The sequence below is a fragment of the Talaromyces atroroseus genome (genome assembly GCF_001907595.1).
Source record: "Talaromyces atroroseus strain IBT 11181 chromosome Unknown scaffold_3, whole genome shotgun sequence".
Lineage (NCBI taxonomy): Eukaryota > Fungi > Ascomycota > Eurotiomycetes > Eurotiales > Trichocomaceae > Talaromyces > Talaromyces atroroseus.
In genome coordinates, this window is record NW_017971435.1 from 2,430,797 (window position 1) to 2,453,762 (window position 22,966).

The 22,966-nt window shown below is 47.8% G+C and overlaps 11 protein-coding genes across 11 annotated transcripts; 6 read left to right on the forward strand and 5 right to left on the reverse strand.

The window, feature by feature from the left end:
* Positions 1–1,088: 1,088 nt before the first annotated feature.
* On the forward strand, positions 1,089–2,915 carry UA08_03874 (hypothetical protein; the record flags this gene model as incomplete). The annotated part of the gene is made up of 4 exons (XM_020266223.1): positions 1,089–1,188; positions 1,268–1,903; positions 1,963–2,008; positions 2,066–2,915. 4 exons carry the CDS (start codon positions 1,089–1,091, stop codon positions 2,913–2,915), a joined length of 1,632 nt encoding a protein of 543 aa, XP_020121006.1.
* A 2,598-nt stretch (positions 2,916–5,513) lies between these two features.
* UA08_03875 (hypothetical protein) lies at positions 5,514–7,793 on the forward strand (the record flags this gene model as incomplete). The annotated part of the gene is made up of 4 exons (XM_020266224.1): positions 5,514–5,855; positions 5,929–6,511; positions 6,581–7,489; positions 7,555–7,793. 4 exons carry the CDS (start codon positions 5,514–5,516, stop codon positions 7,791–7,793), a joined length of 2,073 nt encoding a protein of 690 aa, XP_020121003.1.
* A 269-nt stretch (positions 7,794–8,062) lies between these two features.
* On the reverse strand, positions 8,063–9,288 carry UA08_03876 (hypothetical protein; the record flags this gene model as incomplete). The annotated part of the gene is made up of 5 exons (XM_020266225.1): positions 8,063–8,163; positions 8,232–8,650; positions 8,715–8,784; positions 8,836–9,029; positions 9,104–9,288. The coding sequence occupies 5 exons, from the start codon at positions 9,286–9,288 to the stop codon at positions 8,063–8,065; spliced, it is 969 nt and encodes a 322-aa protein (XP_020121004.1).
* Positions 9,289–10,357: 1,069 nt separating this feature from the next.
* On the reverse strand, positions 10,358–12,111 carry UA08_03877 (hypothetical protein; the record flags this gene model as incomplete). Its single annotated transcript, XM_020266226.1, has 4 exons — positions 10,358–10,567; positions 10,625–11,376; positions 11,447–11,933; positions 12,004–12,111. The coding sequence occupies 4 exons, from the start codon at positions 12,109–12,111 to the stop codon at positions 10,358–10,360; spliced, it is 1,557 nt and encodes a 518-aa protein (XP_020121011.1).
* Positions 12,112–12,543: 432 nt separating this feature from the next.
* UA08_03878 (hypothetical protein) lies at positions 12,544–13,940 on the reverse strand (the record flags this gene model as incomplete). The annotated part of the gene is made up of 3 exons (XM_020266227.1): positions 12,544–13,334; positions 13,415–13,651; positions 13,709–13,940. 3 exons carry the CDS (start codon positions 13,938–13,940, stop codon positions 12,544–12,546), a joined length of 1,260 nt encoding a protein of 419 aa, XP_020121012.1.
* A 351-nt stretch (positions 13,941–14,291) lies between these two features.
* On the forward strand, positions 14,292–15,026 carry UA08_03879 (hypothetical protein; the record flags this gene model as incomplete). Its single annotated transcript, XM_020266228.1, has 3 exons — positions 14,292–14,309; positions 14,492–14,796; positions 14,864–15,026. The coding sequence occupies 3 exons, from the start codon at positions 14,292–14,294 to the stop codon at positions 15,024–15,026; spliced, it is 486 nt and encodes a 161-aa protein (XP_020121453.1).
* Positions 15,027–15,457: 431 nt separating this feature from the next.
* UA08_03880 (hypothetical protein) lies at positions 15,458–16,173 on the reverse strand (the record flags this gene model as incomplete). Its single annotated transcript, XM_020266229.1, has 2 exons — positions 15,458–15,925; positions 15,994–16,173. The coding sequence occupies 2 exons, from the start codon at positions 16,171–16,173 to the stop codon at positions 15,458–15,460; spliced, it is 648 nt and encodes a 215-aa protein (XP_020121452.1).
* Positions 16,174–16,439: 266 nt separating this feature from the next.
* UA08_03881 (hypothetical protein) lies at positions 16,440–17,549 on the forward strand (the record flags this gene model as incomplete). The annotated part of the gene is made up of 5 exons (XM_020266230.1): positions 16,440–16,534; positions 16,598–16,845; positions 16,996–17,055; positions 17,117–17,344; positions 17,410–17,549. 5 exons carry the CDS (start codon positions 16,440–16,442, stop codon positions 17,547–17,549), a joined length of 771 nt encoding a protein of 256 aa, XP_020121455.1.
* A 664-nt stretch (positions 17,550–18,213) lies between these two features.
* UA08_03882 (hypothetical protein) lies at positions 18,214–19,152 on the forward strand (the record flags this gene model as incomplete). The annotated part of the gene is made up of 1 exon (XM_020266231.1): positions 18,214–19,152. The coding sequence occupies one exon, from the start codon at positions 18,214–18,216 to the stop codon at positions 19,150–19,152; it is 939 nt and encodes a 312-aa protein (XP_020121454.1).
* Positions 19,153–19,673: 521 nt separating this feature from the next.
* On the reverse strand, positions 19,674–21,165 carry UA08_03883 (hypothetical protein; the record flags this gene model as incomplete). The annotated part of the gene is made up of 6 exons (XM_020266233.1): positions 19,674–19,747; positions 19,804–20,126; positions 20,196–20,358; positions 20,449–20,878; positions 20,959–21,008; positions 21,072–21,165. The coding sequence occupies 6 exons, from the start codon at positions 21,163–21,165 to the stop codon at positions 19,674–19,676; spliced, it is 1,134 nt and encodes a 377-aa protein (XP_020121449.1).
* A 530-nt stretch (positions 21,166–21,695) lies between these two features.
* UA08_03884 (hypothetical protein) lies at positions 21,696–22,877 on the forward strand (the record flags this gene model as incomplete). Its single annotated transcript, XM_020266234.1, has 1 exon — positions 21,696–22,877. One exon carries the CDS (start codon positions 21,696–21,698, stop codon positions 22,875–22,877), a length of 1,182 nt encoding a protein of 393 aa, XP_020121448.1.
* Between the last annotated feature and the right edge of the window lie 89 nt (positions 22,878–22,966).

A 22,966-nucleotide genomic window follows, 5' to 3' on the forward strand; every position in this document is an offset into this window, starting at 1 on the left:
GTTTGAAAGAAAAGAGGTAAGAAAAAATCGGTAGCTTCTCTTTTCCTGTTAGAGTCATCCTTGTGCAGGGGCCTTGCTGAACTTCTCTGTATGTTATCAAATTGACCAAATGCCTTTAAGGCGAGAGTAGAAGGAATTACATGGGCTGTATGGGAGTCACAGGCAAGCATGCTCTCCACTGATTGAATCGCTTGCGTGGTGGTGACTGCTGCCTGGCGGGCCACGACAGGAACACCAAAATCTGCTAGACTTGCCGGAATTAGTGATGCGTGAGTGTATGTGGACAGGATAACCTCTAGGAAAGAAGAAAATCATAGACAGGATCTCCAATGACAGGGGATAGCCGTTCTTTGCAAACTGGTATGACGCTTCGCGAGGGACTGTTGATGATGATGATTGATACTTCCTTGACCTGCTGGCTTAGGTATCAATAAGCACGGAAAAATTGCTTGTGCTTATTGAATTGGTCGTCTAATTAAAAACGTCGAAAAGAAAGAGAAATGAAGGACGACCTGTTATTTTTCCAGTTTAAAGGAGGAGACTTTAGCGCGGGGTTATATTAATAGTAACACGATGCTTATATTTATGCTGGTGCATTAACTGGGTATGCCATGCCGTTGTTCCGTCCGTCTACATCGCACAGGGGTGAGTAGCTTATTGTATGCTATCAACAGGACCAACAGGGCTGCTTATAGTGTGTAATACTCGGCCTCTGTGACATTAAACACCGAACTGGCGTCTAGTGTCGTCGGCAACGCTGGCGGTCGAACAGGATAACTGTCAAATTCGACTGAGATAGCCGGAACGCCGAGGGCCGACGCTTATCGGCGTGCCGTTATTCCCCTTGCGCCAATCAGCTGAGGCATCCCCGGATTTCGGTGGGTCTGGCAGGCTGTGAGTGGGCGGGGAGCTTCCTCTAGCTACGCTACTTAGGCCCTTTAAATACGTAGCTAGCTGCTCTTCGTCTCTTCTTTCTCTCTCAGGACTCCCTCCCATCTCTCTACAAGTATCATCTAGACTTGTTCTGTACACACAGACGATCTCCGCCTTTTCTCTTCTTCAGGCGTCTGTACATAACCTGGTGGACAATGCCTATAAAGTCGTCTTTTCCCGATTTCCAAATCCCCAATGTCGATACTTGGTCGCTCATATTTGAGCGGCCGGACCGGCCATACCCGGACGACAAAGGTATATACGTTTGTCCTACTTATATTGCGATTAGGGGATTCAATGTGTGTTTGAGATTCAGATTCTAATCTTCGTATAGTGCTCTTTGTGGATGCCGACACCCAACGATCATACACATTCGCGCAACTACGGGACACCGCAGTGAGCTTTGCGCATGGCATCAAGTCGACATGGGACTGGAAGAAAGGCGATGTTCTTGCGATTTTCTCGCCTAATTGTGTCGACACCCCCGCCGTCATGTATGGAGTAGCCTGGGCTGGCGGTGTTATTTCTCCCTCAAACCCCACATATACGGTCGAGGAACTGGCTTTTCAGCTAAGTAACTCGGAGGCAAAGGCTGTGGCCACACAGCGTGCGTTGCTCCCAATAGCCCGCGCAGCAGCGAAGAAGGTGGGCCTTCCAGAGGACAGGATCGTGTTGATTGGGGACGAACGAGACCCCAATGGGAGCTTCAAGCATTTCACATCAATCAGAAACATATCGGGAACATTGAGATTTCGTCGACCCCAAATTGATCCCAAGAAGGATGTTGCATTTCTGGTATATTCGTCAGGAACTACTGGTCTACCGAAGGGCGTCATGCTCTCTCACAGAAACGTCATTGCCAATATTCTACAGGGCAAGCAGACGGAAGGAAGATATCTCACATGGAATGGGAATGCAGACGGTCAAGGTGACCGTATACTAGCCTTTTTGCCCTTTTTTCATATATATGGTAAGTCTACTACTACGTATTATCTATTTCATTAAGCCTCGTTTCTAATTGCTTCACAGGCTTGACGTGCATTATCCAATTCAGCGCATATAACGGAAATGCGGTGTATGTCATGCCGAGATTTGACATTGAAAAGTTCTGCTCGCATGTGCAAAACTACAGAATTACTTTTGCATACGTTGCGCCCCCTGTTGTTCTGCTTCTTGGAAAACACCCTATCGTCGATAAATACGATATATCCTCTCTGAGGATGATGAACTCTGGTGCTGCACCGCTCACCCGAGAGCTCGTTGAAGCGACGTCTGCGCGGATTAAAATTGGCGTCAAACAGGGCTATGGTCTCAGCGAGACCAGTCCCACAACACACGTGCAAAGTTGGGAAGATTGGGACAAGTACATTGGCTCGGTAGGCGAGCTGGTCGGCAACATGGAAGCGAAATACATGACGTCCCCCGAGGATGATTCCGAACCCCAAGAAGTGGCCGTCGGCGAAGTAGGCGAGCTCTGGCTGCGCGGCCCAAATGTTTTCCTGGGCTACCACAAAAATCCAAAGGCGACAGCAGGTTGTCTAACTCCCGACGGCTGGTTCCGGACTGGAGACGTCGGTTACCAGAACAAGGAAGGCATGTTCTACATCACAGACCGCGTCAAGGAGCTTATCAAGTACAAGGGCTTCCAGGTTCCTCCAGCTGAGCTGGAAGGTATCCTTGTTGATCACGAATTGATTGACGATGTTGCCGTGATTGGTGTGTACAGCGAGCAGCACGGATCAGAGGTGCCGCGTGCGTACGTGGTTCGAAGTGCCAAGAGCAAAGCTTCCGGTGTCAGCGATGCCGAAGAGGCCTCTAAAATCATTGATTGGATGCATAGCAAAGTAGCTCAACATAAGCGCCTGCGCGGTGGCGTACGCTTTGTTGATTCCATACCAAAGAGCGTCAGCGGAAAGATTCTTCGACGATTGCTCAAAGACGAGGCCAAGAAGGAACAGGAGAAACTGAAGGCCAAGCTGTAAATATATATCTATTGTCCCATTTTTGTTTACCTGTCAACATTTCGAGCCATGTAAATAATTGATATTTATTCATGTTATCTATCACATATACACATTCAATATTAATACGACAGATATAGAACTTCTTCAATGCTAGATTGGAGCACATTTCCTTTCTTTTTCAAACCAAAAGCAAATCCCAATCCATATCCCCCAATAAATCCAGCCAATGCCTCCTTCGAGTTCGACTTCTTCCAACCGAAGAAGAAATCACCTCTGATGCCCAATAACTCTCAATCAATTCCTGAGCCCGCCTCGTATTATAAACACCAAAACTCCGCTCCAGCATCTTCAGCGTATCTAGTATCAAAGAGAATTGCTGGCCGTCATTCCTATCCGGACCCTCACACTCACACCCAGCAATGAAAAGCGGGAACGTCAAGGCGGAGAATTCAGGGTGGTTGTCTGGTGGGTGGGCTTGGAGTAAGGACATGAATCTCTGTAGAGCAGAGGGCTTCGAAAATGTGATTAGTGAGTGTAGTGTGGTCCACGTTGTGGGTTCTAGGGTGGGACTACTACTACTACTGTCGCCACCAGCAGTAGACAGCTGCCTTGGCCATGCCATTCGCTCAAGGGTGGAATGTAGGAAGATGAATGCGGCGTAGCGAAAGCAGTTTGCTACTACTTCTAGGCGCCGAAATGCGGCATCTGTGATGCCTTCGGGGATGATGAAGGATTGCTCACTGAAAGACCAGCTGGTAAGATAGTCATTTCTGCGCACGGCAATAATATCAGTAAATTATTCTTCTCCTATAGCGGAGAGAAAAGAGAGGATAACACACATGTTGATGATTTCCAGGTGTAATAAAGTGAAATTATTCACTCTGCGAAGATCTGCAATTTGAGAACAGACTTTCACTATTTGTTCGCTACAACCTAGGTACAGGTCTACCTTGGGAGTCTGGTAAATGCTCTCGCAGAACAATAAACGTGGTTTGAGGTTGGGGTTCATGAGGTTGGCCATGTGTTGCCAGTATGTCAACCTAAGATTCACTGTTAGATTCGATTGAAACGAAAGGAAAAGCGAGGGTAATCTCACAATCCAGAAAGCCAGTCCCCAATATCCCGATCTAAATTCATCAGTCCCCCGCATGACGTTACAAGTCTTTGGAGGGCTTCCATATGTCCTCTCCAAGAGCTGACGGATCCCCGCACAACCTCGTATTTACACAACGAGGCAATCGTGGCAATCAGTTCTTCCAGCGAGGATATATATGCGGGACTTGTGATATCTTCCTGCGGTAAAGATGTCAAGGCTCTTCGTACTCCCGAGAGCGTTTTGCCATAGTATGTCATTTCAGCTTTTCTCAACGTTTCTTGGTTGGAAGACGCCCGGTTTGACATGTGGCCGGCAGATAGAGTACAGAGGGCATTCATAAGAAGCGATGATGACAATGCACGGGGTATCAGCACTTCATTCAAAGGGTTGCGCTGGATCTCAAGATTTGATAGAAGCTGGGACCCCAGCTCGGCATGATACTGTAAGTAGAAGGATTCGGAGGATTGAAGAATTGCCGGAGAACGAGCGATGTTATAACTAGGGGATTGTTCAATTTTGAAAATGACATTCGTCACCGTCATCATTCGGGAGATATCCTCATCAGTGCGATAGTCCACGCTATCGGCTGTGTTTATGGATTCTGGAGTGGATTGGCGGCTTGTAGCGGAGAAAGCCTTGTCGTTCCGGCTACTCTCTGAAAAAGGTGATTGGCGAGTCTTATCATTGTGCCGTGTTCCTGAGATCTTCCTGCGCTTCGGCTTTGGTGTTTCCGACTGAAAAGTAGCCGTCGAGATGCTCAGGGGCGCGGCCCATGGGGTCGCATAGCCCTCACAATCACGTCCTAACTTGATGCAATTGCCACATCTAGATCTACTTATCAGCCACGAGTTAAGAAGAGCACAAGAAATTCGGGGTTCCCCACTCTGGCTTTTGTTCATCGCACTTCTTCCGCCGCTTTTTGCAGGTAAGACACCCGGAACGACTCCAGTTCTTATTGTTGCGTGTCCTTTGACAGGGTGAACCTGCAGACGAGAAGTGTGATGGGTTAGATGGCGTGGCCATGTAGATATAATTGCCAGATCCTGGTTGGTTGGCCAGGAATCTCGCTAGTGTAGCATGGGAGAGAGTAGATAGACCTCGGTCTAGAAGGAGTTGCTTATCACGCAACAGAACTATGATGATAGATAGCTTCACGACTGATTCTGGTAAGAATTCTCGTCGACCTGTCGCGAGCCAAGCCTCGGTGGGCAAGTGTTGACTTGCTCTGTCACAGTCACAGTCACTGATACTGAAGCAGAAAGAGATACGCTCGCTGCTTATCAGATTCCAAAATTCGTGGGGTTGCCGAAAAAGACACTCGAGCTGATAAGATAGCGCAACTCTTTCCTAACACGGAAGGTACAACCCCGCCGGCCTCAGGCACGCACCGAGTACTTAATCGTCCATCGACCAACATCTCTGCTTGTTCTTGCCGCGTTTCTTCTTTTCCATACGTACACAGCGCTACACGGCAGTCTTGTCTTGTCTAGGCCACCAGAGGTGAATAGTATTCTACGGCCATGTCGCTCACTTCACAGGTGGCAGCCCAGCCTGACTTGGCCCAGCTGCACCCATTTGATCCGCTCACTCCTTCGGAAATCAAGCTAGCCGTCAGCATTTTGGAGGCAGCTTTCCCCGGCGTGACCTTACGGTACAAACGAATAGACGTACAGGAGCCGCTCAAGAAGGATGTCATACCCTATATCGAAGCAGAGAGGCAAGGCCACAAATTGCCGCCACGACCAGCTCGCGTGCTGCAAGCACTCTTCCATCGATTGGATACTGGTGCTTTTTATAAAGCCCTGCTCAATGCCGATGCCAAATCTGTGATCTATGCAAAGGAGCTGCCAAGGCATATTCAGGTATTATTCATCTTTTTTTGTGGCTGGGTGATGTCGTCCAGTTTTTCTAATTTATCTATGAATGACAATGTAGGGCCCTGTAGATGTGGACGAGATGATAGCCATTGAAGAGCTTTGTATCCAACATCCAGAAGTGCAAAAGGAAATTGAGAAACTGCAGCTTCCTCCTGGAGTCACGGTATGCAATGACCCATGGATCTATGGCACAGACGATCCAAACGAAAGTCGACGGCTATTCCAATGTTATATGTATATCGTGGCGGTTGACCACCCCCAAAATAATCACTACTCAACACCTTGCAAATTCTCTCCTGTTTTTGACGGCATCACGCATGAACTAGTCCGGATAGATTATCTTCCAACAGGCACCGATCATTCGGTGGTAGCCACTACTACACCGTGGAAGCCAGTCAAAACTATCCAGTATGCCCATGAACTACTCGATACACCGCTTAGGACGGATTTGAAGCCATATATTGTGCAACAGCCGGAAGGCCCTTCCTTCAGTTTGGATGGTAACCTTGTGTCCTGGCAAAAATGGCGGTTTAGGGTTGGCTTCAACACTCGCGACGGCCTAGTCATTAACAACGTCACATACGATGGCCGCAACCTATTCTATAGACTGTCACTTTGTGAGATGACTGTCCCATATGGAGGTACGTACCAGAATTAGCTGAATCAGTTTTGCCTCTCTCAAGAAGTTCAGACTGACAATATTCTGGCAGATCCTCGCAAACCGTTCCACAGGAAGCAGGCCTTTGACGTGGGCGATGTTGGCTTTGGTGTGACAGCGAATCAACTATCACTCGGGTGTGATTGTCTTGGACATATCAAGTACTTTGATGGATGGCGTACAGACTCCAAAGGAGAGCCAGTTCAATTGGAGAACGTGATCTGTCTGCACGAACAAGACAATGGTCTTCAACACAAGCACACTAACTATCGCACAAGTTCGGCTACAGCTGTGCGCAACCGTCAACTAGTTGTTCAGATGATTTGCACAGTGGCCAACTACGAATACATCTTTGCATATATCTTTGACCAAGCAGCCGGTATTGAGCTTGAGGTCCGCGCTACTGGCATTCTGTCCACAAGTCCAATGGACAACCAGAACGGAGAAACGGTTCCATGGGCCACCAATGTCGGCCCCGGTGTGATAGCAGCATTCCATCAACACATGTTCTCATTCCGCATTGATCCTGCTATAGACGGGTTTAAGAATACCATCTACTACGAGGATAGCGTGCCACTGCCGGAGACCGAAGAGAACCCGTATAGCTGCGGATATGTTTCCGAGGAGACTGTGTTGAAGAAATCGGGTACAGCCAACACATCTGTAGATCGACACCGAGTTTTCAAAATTCGGAATGATAGCGTGATCAACCCTATCACATACAAACCCGTTGCCTATAAATTGCAAACCTCGCCAGCTCAAATGCTTTTGATGGGACCAAAGTCATTCAACTTCCGTCGGGCAGAATTCGCAACGAAGCCCATCTGGGTGACCAAATTTCAAGAAGAGGAATTATATGCCGCTGGAGAATTTACCAATCAGAGCCGAAACTCCGAGGGAGTCGAGAAGTGGGTTGCAAGAAACGACACTGTTGAGAATGAGGACGTTGTTCTTTGGCATAGTAAGTAAACCCCAATAAATCCTTCCTTCCGTTTACATATCTTCTCAACTAAACATTGCAAACAGCATTCGGTCTCACACACAATCCTCGCATCGAGGATTTCCCAGTTATGCCAGTTGAAAAGGTGAGCGTTATGCTCAAACCTGACGGATTCTTTACCAAAAACCCGGCTCTGGATGTTCCTGCTTCAGTGCAGTCTTTCAACAAGTCAACGTTGCATCAGGATACACCTACTTCCTGCTGCCACGATCAGACAGGTGGCACCGGTGCGGATAGAGCAAAGTTGTATAAACGAGTTGACTAGATATGATAAATGCCAACTCTTAATATTTTATTCATTGATGAGCGGATGTCAATCTGGGCGGTTTTCATGACCCAATTTATTCCATATCACTAGTGCCACTGGCTTTTACGACATTCTATTCATGCGATCTATTCTATCAAATGGGCCAATTATAAGATAAGGATATAGAAACTATGAAGAGATGGACTGTAGAAGTGTTCAGAACTAACATATCCTGTACCCTGCAATGTTATTAGGTTACAAGACAAGGAATTGGCATTGGTAATCCTTCATTCTTCCTTCGTATCACGGAACAACAGCTCAGTGAACTGCGCCGGAACAGCCCCCCCAGCAACAGGAGCCTTGTCAACAATAGCCCTAATCTTGCCGCCTCCTCATCAGTCAGCAAAACATCAAGAGCCCGCCAATTCTGCTCCAAGTACTTAATCCGTTTCGTACCCGGAATCGGAAAGACATCGTCACCCTGCCTCAGAAGCCAGGCAAGCGCCAATTGAGGCAAAGAGCATCCTTTCCTATCAGCAACAACCTTGATCTGTGCCGCCACATGGGCATTCTGCTCTCGCTGCCCTTCCAGAAACCGTGGCATAGCCCTTCCGCGCACATCAGTATCGTCCCCAACGGATCCTCCGCTGCTAAATCTGGAGGTGAGCAGGCCTCTTCCCAACGGTGTGGCAGCGACGATTGCAATGCCGAGTTCCCGGCATGTAGCGAAGGCATTGGTCCCCTCGGAACCCTCGATTTTGCGGTCGAATAGAGAGTATGCTGGTTGGTAGGCGGCGACGGTGCCGATTTTAGCTGCGCGTCGGAGCGCTTTGGATGATACCATGGACAAACCAATGTGCTTGATTTTGCCTTCACTGTAAATACATACAAGTACAGTCAGTACTGTGACAGATCCACGGAGAGGAAAAGTTGCCTCACGCTTGTAGTTCCAAAAGAGCTCGCATGGTCTCTTCAATTGGTGTTACAGTATCGACATTGTGGGCATAGTCTGATGAAGATTAGAACAAGATCTCGTTGCAATGGAGGAACAAAGCCTTACAGAGGTCAATGTAGTCGATACCCAGGACCTTTAGGGTCACATCACAAGCCTTCTTGCAGTACTGAGGCGAAGAATCAATCTCCAGAGTCGTGCTGCCTCGCACATATCCAAAATTGGATGCGAGGAAGATCTGATCCCGTTTTCCGGTTTTCTTAAACCATTTGGCTAAGAGTTCTTCGTTGTCACCATATAGGCTTTTTTTCACCCCAATACGTTAATCATAAATCAAGTGCTCTGATACGGAATATCTAGTTGAACCGGGACTTACTCGGAAGTATCCCAGAACATTGCCCCGATTTCAACAGCACGGTCAAGAAGTGCAAACCGTTCGTCGTCGGCAGGTAAAGCGCCGTAGCTTGGGGCAGTCATCATCATCAAGCCAAAGCCTAGGGCTGGCACGAGAGGGCCATTTTTACCCAAGGGACGAGGAGTGAGGAACTTTGAGGATATCATGATATAAAGAATTCCAAGGATGTGATTATTCTTTAGAAACCTTGGAAAACATGTCTTCAACCGAGGATGGGAGAGATACGAGGGCGTTTTTATACGTTCCAGAGCCTAGATTTCCCGACATTTATAATTCATTTCATCGTGGAAGTTTGGCTGGATTGGTCGAAGTGAATGGTCTTATTTTTATACAAATCTTTGCTGGAACAAAAGCTCATCCAATCAGCGTGTCGAGAGTCCGAGCGGACGAATAAGCTCAGCATCTAAGGTTCCAGGCAAAAACATCCACCAGGACATCCTTCGGGCTTCCGAGTTAATTATCATATTGCTATGCATACGAATATAGTGTAGGTACATCGTAGGCGTCCAATAGATGTCGTCAAAGTCCGCGTGCGCAAATCAAACAACGGCATTCTCTAGGCATGATGATAACTCCAAACTCCGGCTCAATCTCTAGACTCCCAAGTCTCCTAGAATGAATGCTACAGCGTGTTTTTTCCCCTCCGCATGGGGGCGCGAGACGTTATGTTCTAAAACCAGAAAAGTATAATGACAGCGTAAATTATGTATCATAGCCTCAGACTTCAGCCTTCAGCCTTGCAAGAAGCATATCCTCATTTTACAATATAACATCTCAACAGGTCATGTATCCTATCTATACACACCAAGAAGAGACAGAACAGAAAGAAAAATCAACGAATAAGAAAGAAAACAGTATATATATTTTCGGATTAAAACCGCCATTTCACCCAAAAACAAACAGCTTTTTTTCTTCATAATCCTCATATCGATCGATGACAAGGGTACGTACTATTTTGCTTGAGAATCAAGAGCAAACAAAGGGCCTTTGCTTTCCTTGTAGCACCCTGGTGGTTCGTTAAAAAGAAAGTCGACTCACATGAAACACCGCATTAGTAGATAGACAGGATTCGTTAGCGAAATGTAACGCATAGAAGCAATGTTGAAGATTAAGGAAACTCATTAAATCGAATAACAGGTCTAGAATCCGTGAGGAACGTGTGTGTATGTGTAAGGGGTTCAGGTTGAGTGAGCGAGAACCTGTATATTGTCGACTTTATTCCTTGCTTGGAACATGAGCGCTGGGCACTTTACCAAGACCAGAACGATCGATGGCAGCCTGGCGAGCTCCCGAAAGACCATACTGAGAGTTGATACCCTCAACACGGTGAGTGGAGTTTATGTTCTTGACAAGAGTGATTTGCCAGCAAGTAGCTCCACCCTGTCGGGAGGTGATAGTAGAGGAGGCTAGGAAGTACTCCCAGATCTATTCAGAGTAAGCGTCAGTGGCTATTCGAAGAATCACATGTGCTGGGTGACTCACCCTGAACCATCTCTTGCCATATTTGGCCTCAACCTTGTCGCGGTTGCCCATCCAGTTGCGGTACCAACGCCACAGAGTGGCAGAGTAATGTACACCAATTGTATCGATACTCTTGATTTCAAATCCAGAACCTTCGAGAGAGTTGACAACGAAACCAAGAGGAGTTGAAGCATCTGCACCAGGGAAGATGTACTTGTTCATGAAAAGACCCCATACGAGATCCTCGTACTGCCAAGATTTGCGAAGACCAGCAATCTGGAGGAAAAAGACACCATCGTCGTCGAGCATGTCGTAAACTTGAGAAAGGAATGAGCTGAAATGACGGACGCCGACATGTTCGGCCATCTCCAGACAAGTGATTGCCTTGTAACCACCAGGAACTGACGGAGCATCACGGTAGTCCGAGCACAGAATTCGACTTTGAGACTCATCAATGCCTGCCTTCCGAAGACCATTGTTTCCCCATTTCGTTTGATTGCGGCCAAGCGTAATTCCAGTCACTTGAGCACCGTAATGGACAGAAGCGAACTTAGCCAGGGTACCCCAGCCACAGCCCAAGTCGAGAACAGTATCACCAGGTTTAAGACCGACCTTCTCGCAGACAACAGCCAGTTTGTTATCCTGAAGTTCCTCAAGTGTCTCTTCCTTGTTGATGTCGCTGATAACACCAGAGGTGTAGATCATTCGGGGACCCAAGAACCAGGCGTAGAAATCGTCACCCCGGTCGTAGTGGTCGCGAACCTGTTCCTCGTCTGATAAGGAAAAAGGATAGTAAGCCCCTCGAACTAATTATATTCCTGGTGTGGGCATTTCATCACTTACCTTGAGAGCGGGTATGTAAGAGCAATTCCGGGATGAAGCTGAACAAGAAATGCTTGTACAGATCCCATGTGAAGCGGAAGTTAGCCCAATCATGTCTGTATTCGAGAACATCCAGAGCATCCCCTTTGAAGTCAACCTCGCCCTTAAAGTACTTCTCGTAGAAGGTTGCCATTGGGATTTTGCTTTTGCCATGGTATTTAGCGCGGTCGTGTTCACTGTGGAAGTTCAGGTAGTGCTCTACGGGGCGACCAGGGTACTTGGCCTTCTCGTTCTTGCGAGGAGAAGCCGAAGATGCAACAGTCCAAAAGACCATCAAGATGGGGATCGTGGTGAAGATGGCAAAGAAAATGGTCGTGTAGAGGCCACCGTGGAATTGACGGGCAATGTAGAACGGCACACCGATCAAGAGGATGAACAAAAGGACATTGGAGAAGCTATCATGACCGGCAGAATCTGCTGGGAGAGGAGCATTTTTGATGGCGGGATACTGGTGAGATTGGGAAATAAAGAGTCAGTTGAGCTGTGTAAACAAGCCACGTTCAAGCTTTCAGGCGTACCGAAGTTGTCTTCACTCCACAGTCTTCAGGGGCAGGAGCAGGAGCAGGCGCTGCGGGAGTTTCGATAAACTCAAAGTCCTCGGAGGACTCTGAATGTGTTCTGGCCATTGTTTGACGGCCAATTGACTTGTTCTTCCTGCAGAGAAAGAGAGGCAGACCTTCTGGCGTATGATGTTTGGGAAAAAAGCGCGGGATGAGCAGGCATCGGCTAGGGGGACCTGGCAGGCGCTAGTCGGTGCATGGACGCTGGCGCCAAGCTAGTTCATCCAGCCGCCTGGATCGCCCTGGATGTTCACCGCAATTTGTGTCTAGCTACTTGTAAGACACGGGAGAAGATAAATAGGAATCGTATCTTAATAACTATTTGTACAGTACATAAAAATTGCTGCCATAGAGCTAGGTTGTTACGGTTCGTCAGGCCAATTGTACCTAGGTATACCTGCAACGCCGAGACCAGTTGCGATCCAATCCGTTCTTTGCACCACCAAGAAATCCAATTAAAAATAGACGCCATTGCCAATTTCCCATGCCATGTGAAAATTAAAGTGTGAGTTGGAAGTTCTGTGTCTCTTCATCTTCCTCAAAAAGGGACGGAACAGCGGCATCATCGTCATAGCCGAGAGCCACCTCTAGTTCAGGCAGGCATCCCGCATCTTTGCACCGCACCCACATCTCACTGTCAATCGGTGGCGTTCCATAGAGCTGTACATATGTCTGTGGAGCAATGATGGTCTTCTGTTGAGACGATTTGGTGGTGGCTGGCGTCTTGTTCTGAAGAGTAGAAGACACCGTTCTCCCTTTGGAATAGCCCACGGTAGTACGGGAACTGGCAGCAGCAGCGGCGTGACGGGCAGTTGAGGCATTAGCCGGAGGGGAGGGTGTCTTTCTTCTCGATGGCAATAAAGACGATATATTCTTGGATTTACCTGTGGTGGAAGAAGTCCTGGCGGTATCACTGCGAGCGGTTGCTGCAGATCCCGGGCGAGATAGCGCAGCTGCAGCATTTCGTGACTTCAGGGTACTCGCTCTGTCTGGTAGTGTGGTCTTTTTGCGCGGTAGTTGCTTAGAGACGACCTGATGGAGCATATCCGGCTCCTCGGGAGAAAACAAATCCTCCAGCTTGATGTTGTCAACTTGCTTTTGGATTGTTTCGTCGATAATCTTGTCATAGGCGACGGAATCTTGCTGAAACTTGCGCTGGCGTGCAGTGAGGCCGTCCTCTCCCACTTCACCGTCATAGTATATCTTCCCCCATCCCCGGGTTATATTGCGCCCCTGGAATTGGGGAAATGTTGTGTCATAGGTGATGTCTTCTGGATCATCAGGCAATTCTGTTTGAACAAGGGTCAACATCATATATAGACATATACGGCAATCGTCATTTCAGACAGAAGTATAGATGTATTTTTACCTTTTGGTTTTGGTGGTGCATATTCGACATCAGGGACATCATCCACTTCAGACGCATCAAAGACCTGCGGCTGGGCTTGCTGAACCTGAATCTCTGCTTTCTTGGGCTTCTTCGTACTTGAGCCTCGGTGCTTCGTTTTCTGGGTCTTCAAGGTCTCTGGCTGCAACCCCGGCGTCTTGAATGCGCCTGTTTTGGCATTTGTGGTTTTCGCTCCTAGAGGGGCGCGATTGCGAGGGCCTTTGCACCAAGATTTAGTAATCTCGCCCGCCTATCAGTATAGAGTAGCATGCTCACCCAAAGGCGTGACGAAGGCTTCCTTGCCGATACCAGCCCCTCCCCCGTTGCCTTTTTTTCCGAATACCGCGGGCTCATTCTCATCACGCAAAGGGATCTTGAAAGGCGTCTTTGAAGCTCTGTTGCCGGGAGTCTTTGGTTGCAGCTGCCGCACGCCTTGGTTCAGAGGCTTTGTTGCCGCAGTCACCTGGTGCGAGTGCACCAGGTTCTCCTGGTCTCGTCGCGCGAGCATGGCGGTGTAGTTGAGCGAGCGAGTCTATGTTGTCTAGATCGTAGCTCGTCAGGGACTTAAAAGGCGGTGGCAGGCGAGTCGTTTTGTTGATCGCGCGGTTGCCCGTGGAGACAGCTGCCCCACCTGCCCCCTTCGCAGTTAAGCCTTGGGAAAAGGAAGGCTGTGGAACGGGAAGGCGCTGGCCTTGGCCCTGAAGTGGCTTAGTCTCCAGCTTGCCAAACACAACTGGAACAACTCAACAAAGACTCCAACTGCATCAATTTCGCTGATCCAAAAAAACACTTCCCCCCCCCCGTTGGCCTCAGAACACCGTCTTCAGTACACTCCAAGTCGCACGAACCTCTATCCGAAATGGACAAGATTAGAGAGGTGAGTCTGCAGCCCAGTGGAATTCTCCCCACCACTCACTCCCACCACTGCCCCCCTGACGGCGGGGTAGCTCAATGGTTGCCTGCCAGCAGCACAGCACAGCACAACCAGCAAGACTCCTGGTTTTCGCTGCCAAACTGCACGGTTGATATCCAGAACGATGCTAACTACCGGCTTTGCAGAGAATGAACGCCCTCCGCGTCGAGGCGGACGAGGCTCAATCGCAGGTCGAGGAGCTGAAGGCTAAGATCAAGGCTTTGGAACAGGAGAACTTGGCCAAAGAGCAAGAGATCACCTCGCTCACGCATCGCAACCAACTCCTCGAGGCAGAGGTCGAAAAAGTCGAGGGTAACATCAAAGAGTACAAAGACAAGGCCGATGTCAGCGCCCAGCACGATACTCAGAACGAAGCCCTCCAGAGGCGTCTCCAGCTGCTTGAAGAGGAGGCCGAAGAAGCTGATAAGAATCTGCGTGAGACTAACGAGAAGTAAGGCCCCCGATGTTCAGCAGGAGCAAAAGAACAAAGGGCAGTGGCTAATTAGTTTAACTCACAGGCTTCGCCAGACCGACGTCAAGGCCGGCCACTACGAGCGAAAGGTGCAAGCTCTGGAGGCCTCCAACAGTCAGTGGGAAACCAAATACGAGGAGATGGCCAAGAAATACGCCGATTTGCAGAAGGACTTGCATGAGTTGGAGGTTTCTATCAGCAATGTTTAAATAACGACCTATAATCATCATCATAAATATCCCAATGTGCCCTGATGTTGCCCGTTTCAGATTGTTGACGAGCTGTTACCCGACGGCGTGATTTTCTTCTGCTGGACATTTGCAATGAGGTCTTCGTCGGAGTACAGTGTACCGCTATTCTGAGGGGATCTTCTCGTTTTTTTTTTTTTTTTTTTTTTTTTTTTTTTTTTTTTTTTTTTTTTTTTTTTTTTTTTTTTTTTTTTTTTGAAGCGTGCTGCTTGTCACTGAAATTCTCCTTTCCTTTTCAGCTTCGTTTACCTCCGTGCGTCATCCTTCCACGGTGTTTTTGTGTGGTAAATAAAGGATATTCTAATGAAGGTTTCTCATACGATTTCAATTACGGACGAAAGCTCTACTGTAGAATGAATAGTCGATAACTATATTTATATGTTCACATAGCCTCAACGTTCCCGTCGGTCACTTGCTTTCTTTCGATTACCCGATCTCTGCTTCCTCTGCGTAGCCTTACGCTCCTCCTTTGACTCGTAGCGAAACTTTTTCTTCTTCTTCTTCTGATTGCTTTGTTTTCGACCGGGTTTGGCCCCAGCAGCGTCTTTAACACCTCCCTTCTCTTTGCCGTCATCATCGGCAGATGATGGCACATCATTCTCCCTCATTCCGTGGAGAGCATCTCTCGAGAGCCCCATTTCCTCAACCGTCACAGTAGTGTATTTGTCTTCATCAATATACTCTTCCTCATAGTCTACTGGAAGAGGATCCTCAAAGCCAGCCCATTCCTCCTCATTCTCGTTTTCGTTCTCGCTCTCGGATCCGCTTTCTGAAGACGAAAGACTACTGCGAGCATGCTCCAGCATCTTTCGAGACTCAATTACAGCCTGTTCTAGCTCTGCTGCTCGTTGTTCGCGAATCTGCATTGGCAAAAACGATGAATATATGAGTTGTAGTAAACCAAGGAAATTCTGATGATAGTAAATACCTTTCTCCGTTCTTGCCTCTTCTCTTCGCGAGCTTTCTTCTCTGCAAATTCCTGAGCTAACTTAATTCTCTGCAATTTGCGTTTGTGAAACCCCGTCAAGTATTCATGTCTGGCTGTGGGATCGAAGTTGATTTCTTCGACGGCGCTTGCGATCTTTCGTCGTTTCGCTTGGGGCGCCATAATCCGAAGAATTTTGTAGAATATTAAGGAAAACCAACTGTATTTCAAGAAATTACAATTGCAAACAACGACCGCAATGCAGTAAAACAATCTGTTTTCGCGAATGGTATTTGGTATGGCTGATCATAAAAATAATTTGGCGGAAAATCCTTTGCGCGGAAGCTCATCATTGCCAAGCCTCACGTTGGCAGCTCTCCAGCAACCCGCCCGCCAAACCCAAGAACGTCAGTTTAGACAATGCCCTGAGGCAAGAACGCCGCAACATTATGAACCCCAGAAAACTACTGCTACTGGCTCTTGGAGCTGGCATCGCCGATGCATTTAAGGACACCTCGCCATTTGTCCTTCTTTCCACCTCAGAGTAAAAATTGCCCGCGGCCGAATGAGAGTTGACACACCGGTTGGCTAACGGACAGATTGATAGCTTCCCCTCTTCTTCGTCGCATATCCAATCCGCACAGTCTCTTTTCAGTGATGTCTGGGACAGATTAAAGACCTGCCCTTCGGATTATTATATCATTGCGTCGCAGCCGGGCGTCCACGCAGCCGACTATGCGAATCAGAGAGCCACCCCTAGTCTTCGGGGAAAGGTGCTAGGAAATGACAAGACAATCCGCTCCAACATAACGGTCACCGAGGTGACGGGTCTCCTGGATCTGGCATCTATTCGAAGTGGGTTGGAAAATGAATGTGGAGCACAGGTGACTCCGGTAGATGGGGGAGCGAGTTGAGTTGATCGTCAAGGTAACTTCGAGGAGTATTGATGCTAACACATTTTAGCTGGTCTATCTCATAAATTTGAATATGGACCGAGGATTATAGATATAACATTCCCTGTTCTGTCTTTGGATGGGCAGCGCATGCAAGAGCTCTCTGTTAACGGTACTTTACTCTGCGCATTCTATCTCTTATTGGAAATGGTATTGACAATGGCCTGGTCTAGACGCCTTCCTCGCAAATGTTATTGACCACATCCCATCTTCGAAATATACGCTTATCTACACTACTTCTCCCCGCGATTACAAAGAGCAAGAGATGCACGTTCATGACGAGCTCCGAGCCCAGGAACCGGTCCATCAGGACTTGAGACGCGACTACGCAGAGTCCACCAGACAAGAAGATACGAATGATAATAGATCGCTCTTTGAGAAATACCAATTTTTCAGCCCAGGTATATCCGCACAATCTTATGCATTCTTTCCGGCCCATCTTCGTAACTAACTCTGTGTGATTTAGGTATCTTTATGGGCTTCCTTACTGCATTCTTTCTTATCACGATTCTGTACGTTGGTGTCTCCGGGCTTTTGAGTCTGGAGGTCCCATATGCCGCTTTCGAAAAGGACACTTCGCCTGCATCTCAGAAGAAGCAGCAATGATCAAGACAATCCGATCCGATTCTGTGGAGTTCTGCCGCATTGGATTCCTTTAAATTGTGTATACTGTTCTGTAGGTCGAACTGATTTTGTTTTGACTGTTATCTGGCGTAATGAGAATTATTTTCGTTGTGTGTGAACTATAACTCTATAAATTTCTGTTTTTCAACTTGGCTGTGCTCTTGACCCATTGAATGTCGTAAAGCGAATGGCCATGTTTTGGCTATGTTAGGAATTCACGTGATTAAGGGTTCCCGTGGGGGGGGGTTTGTTGACTGACTCGCAGCGGGAGAGACAGCCTCAATTCCATCTGCAGATTCAGTCTTACACGCCTTTTTGAACATTCACTTTTCATTCGCTTACATATCGACACTCTTTCTTTCGTACTCCTTCGTTCTTTTCCCCAATTACCAGTCATCGTCGCCGTGCGGATTGTCTGTTAGCGCTGCGAAAACCGCCCCCGTCGTTGAAGGTTCTACCACGACTGAACCCTGGACATCTAACGGCCTTTCGTCCTACATTCTGCGTGTGGCCGGTTGTGCATCCAGTCTAAGCAAGAAATGACGACATTCTAAAACCTCTCGGGACATACTACAATTATTCGACCGACCAACATTTCATTCCTGGAACATTCCGTCGTGCTTCTACAACTGCAGTCTATTTAGCAATGAATCTTCGTGGACGAGGGGGCTTTCAGCCGTTTTCTCTTCCTCTCGCTATACTAGTGGCATTTCTATTACTTGTACGAGTCAATGGAGCAACAGACACAGACACCGGTCTTCCCAGACTCAGCACAGCCACCGAGACAACTACGTCTGCTACAGAAACCAGCACAGGCACAGCAACAGGTACAACAACAGGTACAACCGCAACCTCGACCAGCTCCTCCTCTTCCAGCACTACGTATCCTACCGCCACTGTGCCTCCAACCTCCAATGCGCCGTACATGAAGCAGTCCAATCTGCCCGAAGGCACGGTTTTCATTTGCGTCGGAGCCATCCTGGGATTCATTGGATTATCCGTGCTAGCATGGCGCGGTATGGTGGCATGGTCTATCAACCGCTCTGTTCGTCGGGCGGCCTATGAGCAAACGAAACTCGAGAACAAGGCTCTCTTGCGAAGGAGTAGTAGGAGAAGCTCTCAGCGCCGTTCTTCCGGTCGTCGTCGTCGCTCTCGTCGCGGCACCCGTGGCACATCAATGACACTAGAGAAGCTCACCAGGTCTGACCGACGCAGCCATTTGTCGACCACTACACCTGCTACCCGAAGCAGTCTATTCTTCTCGCCCACTGCTGCGCCGGGAAGTCACCAGTCCGTGAACAGAATGTCGACATATCTTCCAGCCGGATACTATGCTGCTGGTAACACAGTTGCGGGCAGCCAGAGTCAGGTTAATCTCGGACGCAGTCCTCCTGGAACACCAACCTCGCCTGCAAGCCGCGGATTCGATGCGCCATTCAGTCGCTCATCTCATCACCTTGCTGCATCTACCAGCTCGCTTAATTTGAACGCCCCGCCACAGGGCAGAGTACCAAGTGCCTATCTTGAAGATCTCTTCGATAGCCATACCCCTGCTCGACCTACGGACCGTGATCAAGCTTCGTGATGTTGTTTATTATCCATTCTCAAAGAACTCCCTTGCATGCATTACCATTACTAGTTGGCTTTCGTCACTTCCCGATAATCTCTATTTATATACGAACAATTACCGAGTTTTGTCAATCGTGAAAAGATATTATTCTTATTTCCTTCTGCTTTCCTTGATGAAAAGAAATCATGTCATTTGGTGTATGTATTTCAGGGTAAATGGCGTTTTCTTCTTTCCTGCTCTCTTGTCCTCGGTTGTAAATTTTCTTCGCTTTTCTTGTTCCAAACAAAGCACATATATCTTATAGGCCGGGAAATGTAATATTTATCAGTGAATATATTATCGTTGGAAAGAAAAGGAAACCGGTGTGCATTAAAAGACGATAAGATTTGTCAAAGAATAATGCTGATCGGGGGTATATAATATATACATGTCTACATAAACGACTCCATATGAAAGGAGGAGCATTTCATCAGGAATGATATAACATGAAGAAAACAATAAAATGATAACCGTCTATATATGCTGATCCTCTTGGTCTAATCCTCATCAAACTTGCCACTGAAATCACTCAATAATATATCATCTAGTGCAGGGCCGCGGTTATTTCGAACTGTTCATTCAAACAATTAGCTTCTTATTCCTTCCTATGTATAGAAAAGCACTCACCCCATTCAGTCTCCACGCGAAAGAATATCCACATCCATCGTCGCGCGATTTCCAGGAACATAAGGAGGAAAATGCCGCTTTCAAAGTCATTGACTTTGTCCAGATGAGGCGAGAGACGAGACAGCCAGGTAAATCGCAACACGAGGTCAATAGCGACTACTCCGTAATACATCTCGTTTCTGGGGAACATGCGGCGAGGACGAAGACCGAACGGGTACTCTTGGTGCCAGAGGCGGTTCTTTGGTGTAAGTAAGGTGAGATCCCAATCTTTGGTGACGTCCCAGTAGAAGGAATAAGCAGAGTTTACGAAACAGAAGAGCGCCCTGGATTGAAAGCATTAACGTTAGTCAGTCAATTAAGGCTGCGATTCAAAATCGGACGAGTTTACTCACCATAAACGCGAAACGGCAATTTCACTGAGCACATGTGACGTCTCTCGGTTGTAGTTGCGCTCCAAATTGCTGAATATGATGACGGGAAATGCAGTGGTATATTTCAGGGCGTTTGCCAGATGCTGTCCACCCCATCCATCGCTCCTGTGCCCCGCGCGCCGAACTCGAAAGAATTCTATCAGGCACTGCCTGAAACGTATCGCATAGGGAATTGCAACGAGAAAGGGGACTATGAGCCTGCCCCCGCACATACGATCGGGCTTCCCGGTACTCGACTTAGTTGAAGAGATAAACATGCAGTAGTTGATATAGACTTCCGCAAGAACCCTGGAATAGCTCGTCAAGGCATCGGCCAGAAGTACATCTCCAAACTTCCCATCCTGCGCCTCGGCTAATCCCCCCACACTTATTCGGCGAAGAGAAGCGAAGAACCGCGCACGTCCATTTCGGGAAAGACGATGGAATGGGAATAGTAGAATGACTAGAAAGAGGACAATGTAGCTCTGCGGAATGATCTCCCAAGCGAGTACCCTCTCTGACGAGCCATGTGTGATACTCCAAAACAAAAGCAGACACACCGCCAAAGGAATCGTGAGAAGAGTAGCTAGGTGGTACGTTGACTGGTGATGCGTTACTTGGTGCGGTGATTGCCGAGAAGGATATCGAATCAATGCAGGAACATCCTGTATGTCAATTTTGCCATTAGCAATTGCAATGCATGCACCAGCGCAATTGGGAAAAAGAAAAATCAAATCAAACTCACTATCTTCGCCGATGACAAGTAATGTAAATTAATGCCCCATCCCCAGAAGCCTGCCGTCGTGTAACACTTTTGTTCAGCCAGGCGTTTCCGCTCAATTCATGGCGCGTGCTTACCTGCCACAAGAAGAATTGCTACACGAAAAGGCAAAGGAAACGAGGTGCTAAAGCGATCTAGCTCATCGGATGGCTGGATACCGTTATCCGCCATGGTAGGCTGAAATATTGCGCTTACAAGCGGAATAGGTGAATAGAGAACAAATGCGGAGCTGATCAAGAAATCAAAAGATAGGAGGGAAGGAGAAGAAAATAAAAAGAGCGACTAAGACATTCCGCGGAATATTTCAAAGGGGCAAACCAGAGAGGTCAATCGTTCGCATCCATTTGTAATTTGGCCAAAAAGGCTGTTTGGAACAAAGTTGGACAAAGTGTTGATTTGATGCCAGATGACGATCAACATGGATGGTCACATGATGCTCTGATATGATTGGTGCGCACGTTCATGCCTGAGGTCTCCGAATCTGGCTGCCGATAAAGGAAACAAGCTGGGGACATCGTCACGTGGACTCTGCCGACAATGGACCTCGGCCGGAATTCGCGATGAAGCATCCATCATCTAAACTCATTTACATGCATTCTTGCTTATGCTTTCGTTGCTACGGCTAATTGATTTTATATTCCTAATGCTATCCATCCACGAACTCACACAACATACAAGCACCGCGCAAAACATCATAAAGCATGGCCGACAAGACGTCAGATAACAATAATACTAGCTCCGACTCGCCATCTACAGCAGCAGCAGCCGCTCCAACGTCCCGATTCTTCCCCTTTGCAACATCCCCTGACATCATTCGCTCCTACGAGAAGGATTCCTTTATAGTCTCCACCCTAACGAACCAGTCCCAGTCCATCATACGTTCCATCAAAGGCGCACGATACGCACATGGTAACGCGGATACAATCAAGAACCTGACCGAAATTCTCTACTTCTCTCTAACAACACTAATCGGCAATCGGACGCTGGGCGAGGAATATTGCGATGTCGTGCAGCTCGAAGTCGATACGTTACAGCTCCCCGCACTCCTGCGCCGGCTTGGATATATTGTTAGCAGCATCATAATACCCTGGGTACTGAGTCGATCATTGCCGTCGGTTCGGCAACGAGTTCGCGCAAAGCTCGAGCGAAGTATTGCTCGACAACGGGCTAAAGAGGCTTTGAAGAGCAGCCTGCTTCAGCATGAGAATAAAAAGAATAGGAATTATAGTAATAGCGAGAGAAATAATAAGAACAAGCCGCCGCTATTCAGCAGATTGCGCGTTCAAGAATACCTCCTCGAACACCTCGACTCGTTGACTTCGCCTTCTCATTTTTATGCGCTCAGTCTGGCCACTTTTTACTTCACTGGCGCATACTACCATTTGTCCAAACGTGTTTGGGGGCTGCGGTACGTTTTCACTAAGCAGATTGGCGACAGTGAACAGCGCGTCGGCTACGAAGTATTAGGGGTCCTTCTAGTACTTCAAATGACGATACAGGGCATAGTCCATGTGCGGGATACTATACAATCATTTCAGAACGAGAACGAAAAGACCATCGCTATTGTTGAGAAAGAGAAAGACAAGGACAACAAGCCAACACTACTATCCTCCGTCCAAAATCCGGCCTCAATCCCAGCCCTGGCAACTAGCACAACAGCACGCTACGATCTCTCAGAAAACCCCACGGCAATTTCGTGGATACCAGAGGGCCAGCATCGGAAATGTACATTGTGTCTTGAACAGTTCAAGGATCCGAGTGTGACTACTTGCGGTCATGTGTTTTGTTGGATGTGTGTTCGGGATTGGGTTCGTGAGAAACCTGAATGTCCTCTGTGTAGGCAGGAGGTGCTTCCATCTAAGATTTTGCCTGTACGGGGGTAGAATTAAGATATATTCTCTCTGTATATACCATTTTCTGGCATCTGCACACGCATACGTTCAGACACAATTTCGTCGACTGTCTAGGTGGA